We start from the raw sequence: 12,545 nt of genomic DNA, 5'->3' as shown, positions 1-12,545 counted from the left end.
CTTAATTCCAACTCTTATATAAAGAACTAAATTAAGTCTTTAGTTTCAGAAGCACGCAACAAGAAGAGAGATGTACAGTTTTCAGTCAGATGGAAAGAAAGGGAGAGCTACTCTCCCATACCATACTGCATGTGATGTTCCATGAAAATTAACTTTTTGATATTTTTTCCCAAGCCAGCCACATTGAGGATGAGTGTTATTGGCAGACTAAAGACTCTAACGCACCTAGACGGAATCCTCATCTCGGAAGAAGAAGCCAGAGCGGCTCTGAAGTTCATTAGTGGAACAAAGATGACTCAGGTTGGAGTCGGTAGGGTACCATCCCCTGTGTGTGAATTACACTCGGGACTTTGAGAGAGAAAGTAGCACAGTATCTACTTAGAATTGGTATTGTATATAACTGGCTGAAAACAAAGCTAACCTGTTAGCCTGTGGGGACAGAAAACACTTACATGATACAAAGAGAGAATCCTATACTTTGGGTTTGGGGGAGGTAGATTAGTGACAAACACTTATTTAGCTTGGGTTAGATGTTTGGTTTGATCCCCAATACTCAGAGACTGCTCTATCTCAATCTCCTTTTTTTCTTTATCTTCTCTCATACAATACATCTGATAGCAGCCTCCCCACCATTCCTACCTCCCAGTCCCCCCACCTTAAGACCCCTTTACCCCAGATCCTGGGACACTTGAATGTTAACCTCTTAAGCAATATAACAATTGGATTTGGATCTAATCAAAATGAAGGGAAGAAAACTTTTGTTGATAAAAATAAAATGTTTTGAGAAAGACTTAGAGACTTAACCCAATAGAAACCAAGGACTACGAACATTTTTAAGATGTGATACTGGCATCAAATTAGAAGACAGACAACAGCTCAGAGCAAAGACCCAGTAGTGACTCGAGCCTGTGGCAGAGCTTGATGGAGAAACAGAACCTTGTGTGCAGACAGAAGCAGCTGCTTGGTACAAAGTGTGGGGGCAAAGGCAATAAAAGTCCAGCGAGGGGCTGGAGAGATAGCGCCCCAGTAAAGATTGCAAGCTGCCCTTCCAGTGGATTTAGGTTCGATTCCCAGCACCCACATGGCAGCTCACAAATGTCTACACCTACAGTTCCAGGGGATCTGGCACCCACACACAAACATACATGAAGACAAAACACCAATGCACACAAAAATAGATAATTTTTTAAACTTGACTGAAAAAGTCAAAACTAAGAATGTTTTAGAAGAAAACATCTCTGTGATTTATCCTTGTGACCATGGATTAAGAAATTATTCACAAGGAAGGAAACGATAGGCAGAACTATGAAAGATGGGCCTTGTCTGCAATAAAATTGGCACAGTCTTTCCTTAAAGGATATTGTAAGGAAAAAAAGATAAGTAGTATGCCAGGGAAGAAAACTACAACACAAACATCAGAATACAGTCTCTCTCAGTGTCCAGAGTATGTACAGAAAAAGATAACCAACTGAGGGGAAAACCAAGGAAGGGGCTTGAAAAGGCGTCGTCCTCTCTAGGATATCAGAACAGCCAGCTAATTTAGAAAGTGATGCTCTACCACATTAGCATTCAAAAAAGTGAAGCTCAAACACAATAATCTGCCAATTATTCTTAGTCTTACAGATTGACAAAAAGTTTCAGTTTCAGTCAGAATATGACATAGTAATTATAGTTGTTACAATCACTTTGGGAAATGATTTACACCCCTCCCCCTCTTTTCACTCCCCCCTTCTTACCCCCTCCCACTTCTGTAACATCATATCCTCTGAAGAAACGCTTGTGTGTATACAAGAGCCATGCACAAGGCCACAGGGGTATCCATAGCCTCGGACTCCTCGTTAGTGTTCGTGGTCAGCGGAGCCATTTAGAGAACAGTTTACAACAAGACTAGGGCTGTAGCTCAGCTAGTACCCAAGTACTTGTCTGGGTCACAAAAAGCCTTGGGTTCAGTTCTCAGCCTGGCATAAACCAACCACGGTACGCCCATCTCTATCTCCAGCACTTGGGAGGTGGAGGCAGGCGACCCAGAAATTCAAGGTCATCCTAAGCCACAGAGAAAGGTCAAGGACAGTCTGTGCTACATGAGACCTTGTCTGGAAAAGAGACGAGGAAGCAGAGAGAGGAGGAGTCACAGGGAGGGAACTTACACACCACTGCGTGCAAATGAACAGCTAAACGGCGGAGCGTATATGAGTTTCCTAATGTTAAGAAGGAGGAAGTCGGCCGAATACATAGTTTGGTTCAAGCAGTGTAAGGGTTGATGATGTGTGTGAACACAAGCAAGACTAGAGAGAAGGGAAGTGAATGGTAGGCAAAATGCGGCAACAGGCATCCCCTCTGAGCAGGGGGGTGGGGGGGTGGGGGGGTGGGGGTGGGAAGAGCCCTGAGATGGGACCACGGGAGCCTGCAGGACAGTGGTACTGTCTAGATCCTAAGTGTCTCATGAGAGCATTATAGGGATGTTTAGAGTATTCTCGAAGTGTGTGTGGAAAACAAGAAAAACGGAAAATTAAAATTTATCTGGATTTGAAGGATATTTTAAGGGAAGGAAAATATTTTAAAATCATTTATTGGGTTTTTCTTTTCCCCGAGAAACAAAAACTTCTTAGCTATGTATAAATGATCATTAGTATGCCATTTCTTTTATTCATCCTATTTTTTTCTATTTTACTAGTTAACCCTCTTACAGCATTCTAGTTCTAAAGAGGAAAGACCTCGGATGCTTAGTATATGGCCTTCTGCCAAAATCCTGACACAGATTTCTAAGTTAGGACCACATTTTCATCTGACTGGGAACTGGTACTTGAAGGTAAGACTCCTTCTCCTAAACCTTGTTTCGGCTTAAACTGACCTCTGCATCCACCATTGGTGCAAACCAAGAGGAGGACACAGATGGACAAGGAACAGAAAATTTAAGAGAGAAACTGGCAAAGGAAGTCTTAAGGTGTGCTTTGTTAGCAAACATCAAGTACACAGTACTGTTTTTTAACTGTAGTCATAATGTTACACTTTAGCCCCTCAGAACTTATTTTTTAAAAACTAGAAACCTTGTACCCTTTGGCTGTTTCTCTGCACTCACACCTCCATCCCCAGAAGGCATCAGTCTTCCCTGTGCCCCCATGAGTGTGACTATTGAGATCCCACATCTACTTGAGATCTAAATTTGAGTGCCAAATTAATGGCTATCTAATTAAATGCATACCTTAGATGTTTTATAATTTTAAGTGGTCAATTATGCTTCAATAAAGTTGAGAAAACATATAGGGCAATTTGTCATTTCCAAGGTAATAAAATGTACTGTATCTTTTTAGAAAGCACAAAATGGTTAGGCCAAGTTGTAGGTAGGTGTTACAGAGACTCATCTCCAACTGTGGCTACTATGGAATTGGAGATTTAGAATAAAGGTTGGCTCTAAACTTGCAGGGTAGGTTTTGACGCTAAGTTTTAGCTAACTTGATGCTCAGAGCCAGCAATCAGGCCAACACTCTGGAGGTAAGGGAACGGAAATTTTGGCAAGAAAACCAGGGAATTATCCAGGCCTTACGCAGGGACAAGTCTCAGCCCCAACAGCTTCTTGCTGCATAAGGTCACCTGACCATATCAAAGTCATTCCTAGTGCAGACATGAAATATACCAAGGAAGCATATAGAACCCTTGAAAATGGGAGAGATTGGCAGCATTTTTATTACATAGTATAGGTTGATGCTGTGTAGAGTCAGTGGTAGTCCCAAGTTCTGGAATCAGAACGATGCCTTAATGAGTCCCACGTGGGGCTGAGATGGCCAGATGACTCAGCACTAACAGTGAGCCGAGCTAGAAAGGAGAATGCCGTGAGCTCAAGTGGCCCTGCAGCTGAGGCTGCCCCCAAAGGGACTTGCAGCTCTTCGCCAGCAGCTGTCCCAGTAGCTGCAGGGAGAACCCAACTGCCACACTACCGTGTCCATAGCACAGTAAACACCCCTTTAGATTCCTGTCAAGCTTTAACTTTATCGTAAACTAAGACTTTTCAGTATCGTTGGCTCCTGAAGGAATGCTAGTGTTTACTTATCGCATTTGGGTTGTCTTGTTAGCTCTTTAGATCTAATGATTTTGAATTTGTTGGCAAGATTCAGAAGTAACATGTAACATAAATTATTGTATAGATAACTGCCTTAAATTTAGATGGACAACATCTCTTTGAAATCACAAATCTAGAAAAATTGGAGAATTTGAAATGGGCATCGTTCAGCAATAATAACCTCTCCAACATGGAAGGCTTGGAGTCGTGCGTCAACCTGGAGGAGCTCACATTAGACAGCAACTGCATCTCAAAGATAGAAGGTAAGACGCCATAGCCACCAGGTCTCAAGCAGCTCAGTGATGCTAAGGACAGACTTTCCAAAGGGGAGGATGTCCAGAGAAGCTTCGAGAAAGCCTTGCACCAGAGTCTTCTGAATCCCTATTGACAGGACCGACGTGGAACTTGTAAGCACAATGAGCCCCAGCAGATGACTGTCAACCCCAGGTCCTCTTTCCTTTCTAACGCAGGGGATTACCGTCTGTTACCAGACCTCGTGTGTAGAAATGTAGAGATGAAGTGATCATTAACATTTGTAGCTCTGAAGATGTGTATGGATGGGACTTGCTTTGGAAAAGATCAGATAGGCCACTTCATTTCCTAAGATATGGAATTAAGATTGTATTTAGAAATGTGAAGAATTTAACAAACATGAAAATTACACTTACTGGAAATTTAAAAATGGAAAGTTCTGTATACGTCTTCTATGGCTTCATTTGTAAACCAGTTAATCTGCCTTAATAAGGTCTTAGTCGAGGTGAGATGAGTATATTTGACTGTTTAAACTTTAATATCAAAACGTGGATTCTATGCTAGGAGGTAAAGTAATATGTCCTTCCTCCCACCAGGTGGCCTAGATTCTTCAGATCACTTTGGTCTGTGCTCATCTACAACTGAAACCCAACATTTAGGCAGCACTCTCTGACATATTCTGAGTTAATATTATGCACTCTGACTTGGCTTCTATCTGACCCTCACTCAATGCCCTTACTGGAAAGGAATTGAAAGAAACCTTCTGTGACCTGCTAAAAACTGTCTCATGGTCTCCCTTCCTAAAAAAAAAAACCATTCTGTTCAATATTTGATGGCCCCTTCGGTGCAGGTTTTCACATGCCCCTTTTATGGATGGGGAAGTGGAGCAGCAGTTATGTCACTTCCTGTGGAATGCATTTGAAGGCAGCTGTGACTCTGAAGTTCTGATCGTTCACTGTGGCCCTCAGGTGCCTGAGACAGAAGGGGTGTGAGCTGTGAAGCTGAGGCCAGCCTGAGCTACATATTGAGGCCTTGTCTTTAAAGGGGGGGAGGGGGAGTCCCTCCTTTCAACTGCTCTCTCCCACCCACGCGCTTCCCCTACTGCCTGCAGTACAGGGTGAACAACATCGTTAGATGCTCCTGGGAAAGGCGAGCTTCTGAACTTCCTTCTGAAAACAACTTTAAGCATGTAATGTGAGAACTGGGCCAAATGGTTGTCGTCAATAAGGCTGATTCCATAATTTCCAGAGTGTTATACTCTGGTTTCTAACGTGTAGTGACTTAAAATGAGAGCTGGTAGCTGTTACATCTTTATTTTTTTTAAAGGAGAAATAAATCTACTTAGGGTTTTAATATCAAATTTTGATGCCCACGTGGAACTTTCTACACATGGCTCTGCCCTTTTCAAACGCAAAGGAAGAAATGATGGAACGGTGGTCATTGTCACAGATTCCTTAAAGATGTTTAACTTTACAAAAACAGCATCAGTTCAGCGGCTAGCTTGTTCTGTTTGAAACTAGCCTGCCGTCTGAGTCCATTCTTGACTTTGCTGATTTTTCTAGGCATCGCCAGGATGACTAAGTTAAGCCGCCTCAGCATGAACAACAACCTTCTCACAGGCCTGGAGAAGCATACCTTTGACAACATGCTTCATCTCCACTCGCTCTCTCTCGAGAACAACAGGATCACCTCACTGAGCGCCTTACAGAAGACGTTCACTCTGATCGAGCTATACATAAGCAATAACTACATAGCTGTCAACCAAGAGATCTACAACTTAAAGGTGACCGCCTTCCCCTTCCAAACGCGTTTGCTGTTTATCTGTGCGACCGAAGCCATGCTCACTGCACAGTTTGTTGAAAATTCTAAGGAAGACAAATCTAATAACAAGGCTTCCTGAAATACATCGGTGTTCATTTTATGTAAATACACAAATGACAGCGTCTGATACATTTATGGGGTAACTTTTTAACCAACATAAATGAGCCATGTGAAGTAATTTGTTTCACTGGGTGTTTTCATGGCGCATGCCGTTTGCGCTGATCATGGCATCCACTTTACTGCCTCCCCCTCCCTCCTGCTCCTCTTCCTCTTCCTCTTCTCACCCCCTGAGACTCCCTTTCTGCCCTCATGTCCTCTCTTTCCACTAACTCCGTACATGAGTGAAAGCACACAGGGCTTGTTTCTCTGAGACTATCTTATTCTCCTTGAACATAATGATCTTTAGTCCCCGCAAGTGGCACACCCTTGTTCCTCCTTATGGCTGGATACTACAGGATATGTACATACACCACCTTCCCTCTATTGTTCACCTACCGGTGGGTATGGAGGCTGGTTCTGAATTTAGCTACTGTAACTGGTTACTAAGTAACTAATGGTGCAAGAAACGTGGGTGTTCAGATAGCCAGGTAATCAGCTGGCTTCAACTGGGGGGGGGCTACACACTCAGGGGCAGTGTATATATTAATTTTAACTTTTTAAGGACCCCCTATACTAATTTCCAAAGTGGCTGGAACAATTTACATCACTGTCGATCAAATCTAAGTGTTTCTTTTCCCTCACATCACCACCAGTGCTTACTGTGGCTGTTCTTTCTTTTCTCTGTTTTCTCGTGGACAACATTTTTGACAACGTAAAGTGGAATCTCAATGTAGTTTTGATGTGCGTTTTCTGTGTGTGTATTTTTGACGTCCACTGCGTGTATTTTTGACATCCATTTGGGCTTTTTCACTGTGTTTATGTTCAACTTATGTGCCCATTCTTTGATTGGATTATTTGCCCTTTGGCTCTTGTTTGTTTGGGTTTTCTTTGTTCTGGTTTTCGGTTTTTTTGGGATACAGGGTTTCTCTGTGTAGCCCTGGTTGTCCTGGACTCGCTTTGTAGACTAGGCTAGCCTCAAAATCACAGAGATCTACCATCCTCTACCTCCCTTTATATTGAGATTAAAGGCATGTGCCACCAGGCCTAACTGTTGCCCTTTGGGTTTTAATAGTTTTGAAAAAAAAATAGTTTTGAGATTTTTATCTATTTTTGCTGTTAAGCCAGAGTTTTCCCCATTCTGTAGGCTGTCTCTTCACGCTGATCAATGTTCCTTTAGCTGTGAAGAAGCCTGTTTAACTCATGCAGTCTTGGTTGCCAGTCCTGCCTGTTGTTCCCTGGGCTCCTAGAATCCTACTAGACAATCACTGTTCTTGCTGACATTTAAAAATACTCCCTTCATCTTTTTGCCTCTAGCATTTTCTAAGTTTTAGGTATACACTAAGATTTTGACCCATCTTAAGTTGATGTTACTTTGTTTTGGGTTCTAGATTTATTTAATTTTATGTGTGAGTGTTTTGCCTGAGTGTATATATGCGCACTGTGTGCATGCCTGGTGCCAGTGGAGGCCAGAAAAAGGGACAATGGATTCCCTGGAACTGAAATCACAGATGGTTGTGAGCCACCACCTGTGCCCTGGGAATTGAGCCTTTAACATGTGCCTTTAACAGCTGAGCCCTCTCTCCTGCCCTTGAGTTGATGCTTTTATGGGGTGAGAAATGGGACCAGGTTTGTCCTTCTACACATGGCTATCCAGTCTTCTCAGCACTACATATTAAGGAAGCCGTTCTGCCCAGAGGAACTTTTCATGTCTCTGTCAGGCCTGTTTCTGGGTCTTTTGTTCTAGTTACTCATCCACGTGTCTGTTTTGATCTGAGAACCGTGCTGGCCTTTGTTCTATTGTTTGTTTGATTTCATTCTGGCTCTGAGGAAGTCTGAAGTCAAGTAAGGTTTGTTATTTTTCATGCTCAAATGTAAGAACGCAAACACTCTGTGCTGGCTAGTTTTATGCCCATTTGACACAAGCTATAGTCATCTGAGAAGAGGGTACTTCCATTGAAAAATTGACTCCATATAATCAGGCTGTAGGCAAGCCTGTAGGACATTTTCTTAATTACTGATCATTGTAGAAGGGCCCAGCCTATTGTGGGTGGCCCCACCCATGGGCTCATGGTCTTGGATGCCGTAAGAAAGCAAGCTGAACAAGCCATGATAATCAAGCCAGTAAGCAGCAGCCCTCCATGGCCTGTGCATCAGCTCCTGCCTCCTGTTTGAGTTCCTGCTTTGGCTTCCCTCGATGGACTGTGACTTGGGATATGTAAGCCAATAAACGCTCCGCAGCTTGCTTTGGGCCATGGTGTTTCATAACTAAGACATCTTCTTTCTATGAAAAAAAAAAAAGAGGTTTCCTTCTTCAAGAGTTCTGAAGATTGCCAAACCTGGCATTCTTTGACAGTTCTGACCTCAGTATGAGCTCTCCACAATCATCTCTTGTACTTTATCCGTTTCTCTGAATCTTTTTGGTCAGAGGCAACTTGGATATCAACAGTGTCAACAGGAAATAAGCCAGCTGTGGTGCTGAGAGGCCCCCGCTCTCATCTGAACACCTCCTACTCATACCTATTCAGCGCCATTCCTTTACTGTAAAGGCAAATTTTCACATAAAACTGGTTTTCCTACCTTTTTAGAAAAATAGCGCAGTTCAGGTTTGTCTCTTTTTTCAAACCCAGTGTTTTCCATCCCCTTTAAATGGTGTAGACACTAGTATACTGCCTAACAGGCCATTACTCCATTGCCAAGGAGTATAGCTTCAAGTATTCAAACATTTTCTCTACACCCTTGTCACTGAGAATACATTTAATACCACTATCCTAAAAGGGGTAATGATCATACAGCATAGACACAGCAATACTATGCATAATTATATTTTACTGTTCTGAAGGGAAACCCTTGTACTTAAAGTACAATTAAAACTCAAATTCTAAGAAGTTATAGATAATTCAAATATTAAAACTTAAGGTTGTCTAACCTCTAGAAAAATAACTTGCTGGGAGTATGATTTGCAATATATACATAAATTAAATGTATTATTTTTGTCTAGGGTTTATGCAACTTGGTCATTCTAGACATGTATGGAAACATTATTATATGGAACCAAGAAAACTACCGGTTGTTTGTAATATTTCATCTTTCAGAACTGAAGGCCTTGGATGGAGTCTCAATTGTAAGTTGTTTACATGAATCATAACATTTGATCCACAGCGCATACATTTGCATACTCACATAAGCGTTTTGAATATTGCTTTATCTCTAGTATTATGCCGAGACCCTCTCTCTCCATGCTCATTAAAATCTACTTCTCTAATGCCCTTTTGGGATCTGGATTTTAGGACTCTCTCACCGGGCCAATTCTTACTAGTCTAACATGAGACAGAGAGGGAAGATGGCATTTACTTTTTTATAGTGACTTTGGTGCCTCCGAAGTGAAGAGTGGGCTCAGTAGGTAAGGCGCCCATGGCAAAGCATGAGGCATTGAGCTGGGATCTCCGGATCACGTGTAAAGCTAGGCAAGGAGTCTGTAACTGTAACCCCAATGTTCCTATGGAGATGGAGTCAGAGACTGAAGAATCCTCAGGTAGCCTGGTGTACTCAGCAGTGAGCAAGATATAAATAAGGGAAGGGTGGGCCACTGCCAGAGAACGACCTCTGACCTCCACGTGCACATACCATGGCACAAACACACACTCAAAAAAATCTTTTAAGTGAAGACCAGGGGCTGGAGCACAGCTTAGTGATAATTTCCTAATGAGTGAAGTCCTGGGTTGACTCTCTAATAAATGCCATGACAGACAAGGCACAGGCCCATGAGGAGAATGGAAAAGGTCACACCATAGCACCATCACTCTCTTAGGCTTAAGAACTTGGCAATCATGGAAGCTATACTTGAGCCAAGAAATGTAGTATGGCAAGATTTCTTAAGAACAATTAAAGGAAAACACAGGACTTGGAGATGAACACCAAATCCTCATCTGAAGACCCAGGTTCTAAAACTAGTAAACTCCCGCAGGGCGCCCACACTCCATCTAACATGCCGGACAAACGTGTGAAGGATGCGTTTTGTTCATGTACTGTTAGGTTACACTCATCAAACAAAAATGGGCATTCTAGAAAACTGAAAAGCAACTCTTGATGGTTTAGTCCTGAGACACCCTGAAGAAATTGCCAGTCCTAGCCCCACATCTTTCAGGGTCTCACTGAATAAAACATCCTCATTCCAATAAATGCAAATTCTCTAGGACGTTGGGCTCATTCAGTCAGTAGTTTTCCCTAAGGGTGGGTCTTTATGTGGAGTCTTAAGTAACTAGTATCGCATCTGCTCTAAATGTATTGGAAGTCTTATTCCTCTTATTTACAAACTATCATTCGGAAGGTGGCGTGAGACAGTACTTCTGGAGATAAGTGTGTGGGGTCTTGTTCTATTCGGTGACAATGGGTATTATTTCCCTCTTCATATTAACATCCTAAAAGCTCAGCACCAATTTTATGATTCAATAATAGGAACTCTATAGGATATTATCGTCTCTCTGTCTCTGACCTTAGTTTTTATCTATTCTAATTTATGTTGTTCTTGTTGGATTTTGTTTGTTTGTTTTCCTTTGGGTTTGTTTGTTTGTTTGTTTGTTTTTGTTTTTGTTTTGAGACATTGTTTCTCTGTGTAACAATCGTAGCTATCCAGAAACTCCCTCTGTAGATGAGGCTGACTCACAGAGATCTGCTTGCCTCAAATTAAAGGAAATGATATGCTCTGAGTATTTTTCAGAAGAGTCATTACATATTCAGAACCATGTATTAATTTTTCATCTAAAGCAATATTTATGCCAGTAGAAATGTTCCCTATGGGCCTTCCTTCATTCATCCTGGCAGTGAGAGACAGGAATGTGTCACTAATCGTCCATAGGTCCCTTGTTGTGACAGACAGAAGTCACTAGCCAGGCCCACCCACCCCCACCATGTGGTCTTCAGTAACAAACACTTTGTGGTGAGGGTTGCTTTGGTTTGGGGTTAGTATTTTTCTGGGTACCACTATGCTGGGAGGGAATATAAGTTCCCTTCAACAGGGAAAGGCTAAGAATTGTCTGGTTGTAGGCTGGCAGTACTGAATAGCCCATGCTGATCTTTGTGGTGGGGCCAAAGTTTACTTTCTGGGGCTTAGATAGACCTATTACTATCTACGAGTTTAACAGTTACTGTCTTGCTAGGCTTCCTCTTTGCTTGTCCACTGATTAGAGACAGATGGATTGTGGTGGGCTTTTTGTTTTCAGGCTTTCCAACACCCAGTCTGTCATATATGAGGCAAAAAATAAATTCAGGAGTGTTATTCTTCAGGCCCCAAAGTCCCTAGAGCCCTGGTATTGTCTTGTGTTTGTTTTGCCTATCCAACGTGCAAGGGGCTGGGAGTAGCTGTTTCTATTGGAAAGATATGGAGAAGTGTCTGTTTCATTTGCATCTGTAATTAGAGGTGTGGTCATCTGTAATAGAGGACATCACTCTCTAAATGTCCTCATAGGAACTGCCAGAAATTGAGAGTGCAAAGGATTTGTTTGGTGGTAGACTTACCTCTGACATGGTTGCCGAACGACAAGGACACTCAAACTTTCTCCAAATGCAAGATCTAAACTGGACTTCATCATCTATCAGGTACAATTGCTTTACTGTGCGCACTTGCCATGTAATTGCATGTATAGTTCTGACCCTCTTTTCCAAACACACCCAATAATTATCCTAGTCTATCTCAGTCACCACTTGAAATGATGCGGTAATTTTTATTATCAGAAACTACAATTGAAAGGTTACCAAAAGCTTTTGTCTTTCACCTGGCTTTCTTTCTCCCATTCCTTTTACTGCTAGTCATATTAGGCTCATTACTTACACTTAATGTTTTGTTGGGTGTTTTTTAAGGAGTATCAAAAATGTAATTACATCTTAAGAAAATCATGAACATCAAAGTTAGTAAAAAAAAAAAAAAAGAAAGAAAAAAGAAAAGAAAAGAAATTGTTGACACCTTTAGTTGTACCACATCAATTCTCATTGAATCCTTAGACGCAAGATAGGATGTGAATGTGGAATTATTATGTCCAGGTTCAGGACTTGCTAGCATGGCGATTTCCAGAGCCTCTCCAGTGATCCCACAGGCCCCAGTTGCTGTTCTCAATTGAGTGTTGAAAGCAACGCTAGGGAGGCTTTCCACGGAGCTCAAAGACATCTGGTTTCAGAGCCCATACTGTGCTGCCCTTCCTGTCAAACTCTCTCGCTTCTTGTCACTTTGGAAATGGCCTCCTTTACACGTGTCCATGGAAGCTTAGGGCCTGATTATCTTATGACTTCCTGTATCAAGTCTGCTTCGAGTTCATGAACTTGC

The 12,545-nt window shown here is 42.1% G+C and overlaps 1 protein-coding gene across 14 annotated transcripts in view; it reads left to right on the top strand.

Moving 5' to 3' along the window:
• LRRC9 (leucine rich repeat containing 9) overlaps positions 1 to 12,545 on the top strand; it is an 88,181-nt gene that overhangs the window by 43,816 nt on the left and 31,820 nt on the right. For 10 of the 14 annotated variants that reach the window (XR_014781351.1, XM_084793367.1, XM_084793366.1 and 7 more), the window contains exons 20-25: positions 175 to 300; positions 2,675 to 2,809; positions 4,143 to 4,320; positions 5,872 to 6,092; positions 9,228 to 9,350; positions 11,694 to 11,824. Coding sequence is in view for 12 of the 14 variants with exons in the window: in XM_084793367.1 (XP_084649493.1) it covers positions 175 to 300; positions 2,675 to 2,809; positions 4,143 to 4,320; positions 5,872 to 6,092; positions 9,228 to 9,350; positions 11,694 to 11,824 (914 nt within the window). In the remaining 2 variants the exon portion in view is untranslated. Of the gene's footprint in view, positions 1 to 174; positions 301 to 2,674; positions 2,810 to 4,142; positions 4,321 to 5,871; positions 6,093 to 9,227; positions 9,351 to 11,693; positions 11,825 to 12,545 lie in introns of those variants that run through there. The other 4 variants (XM_084793365.1, XR_014781352.1, XM_084793361.1 and 1 more) reach the window with 4 other exon arrangements.

This window comes from Acomys minous (assembly GCF_964271855.1).
Source record: "Acomys minous genome assembly, chromosome: 8".
Classification (NCBI taxonomy): domain Eukaryota; kingdom Metazoa; phylum Chordata; class Mammalia; order Rodentia; family Muridae; genus Acomys; species Acomys minous.
Note: the sequence above shows the minus strand (reverse complement) of the source record. Positions and strands in the feature narration are given on the sequence as shown.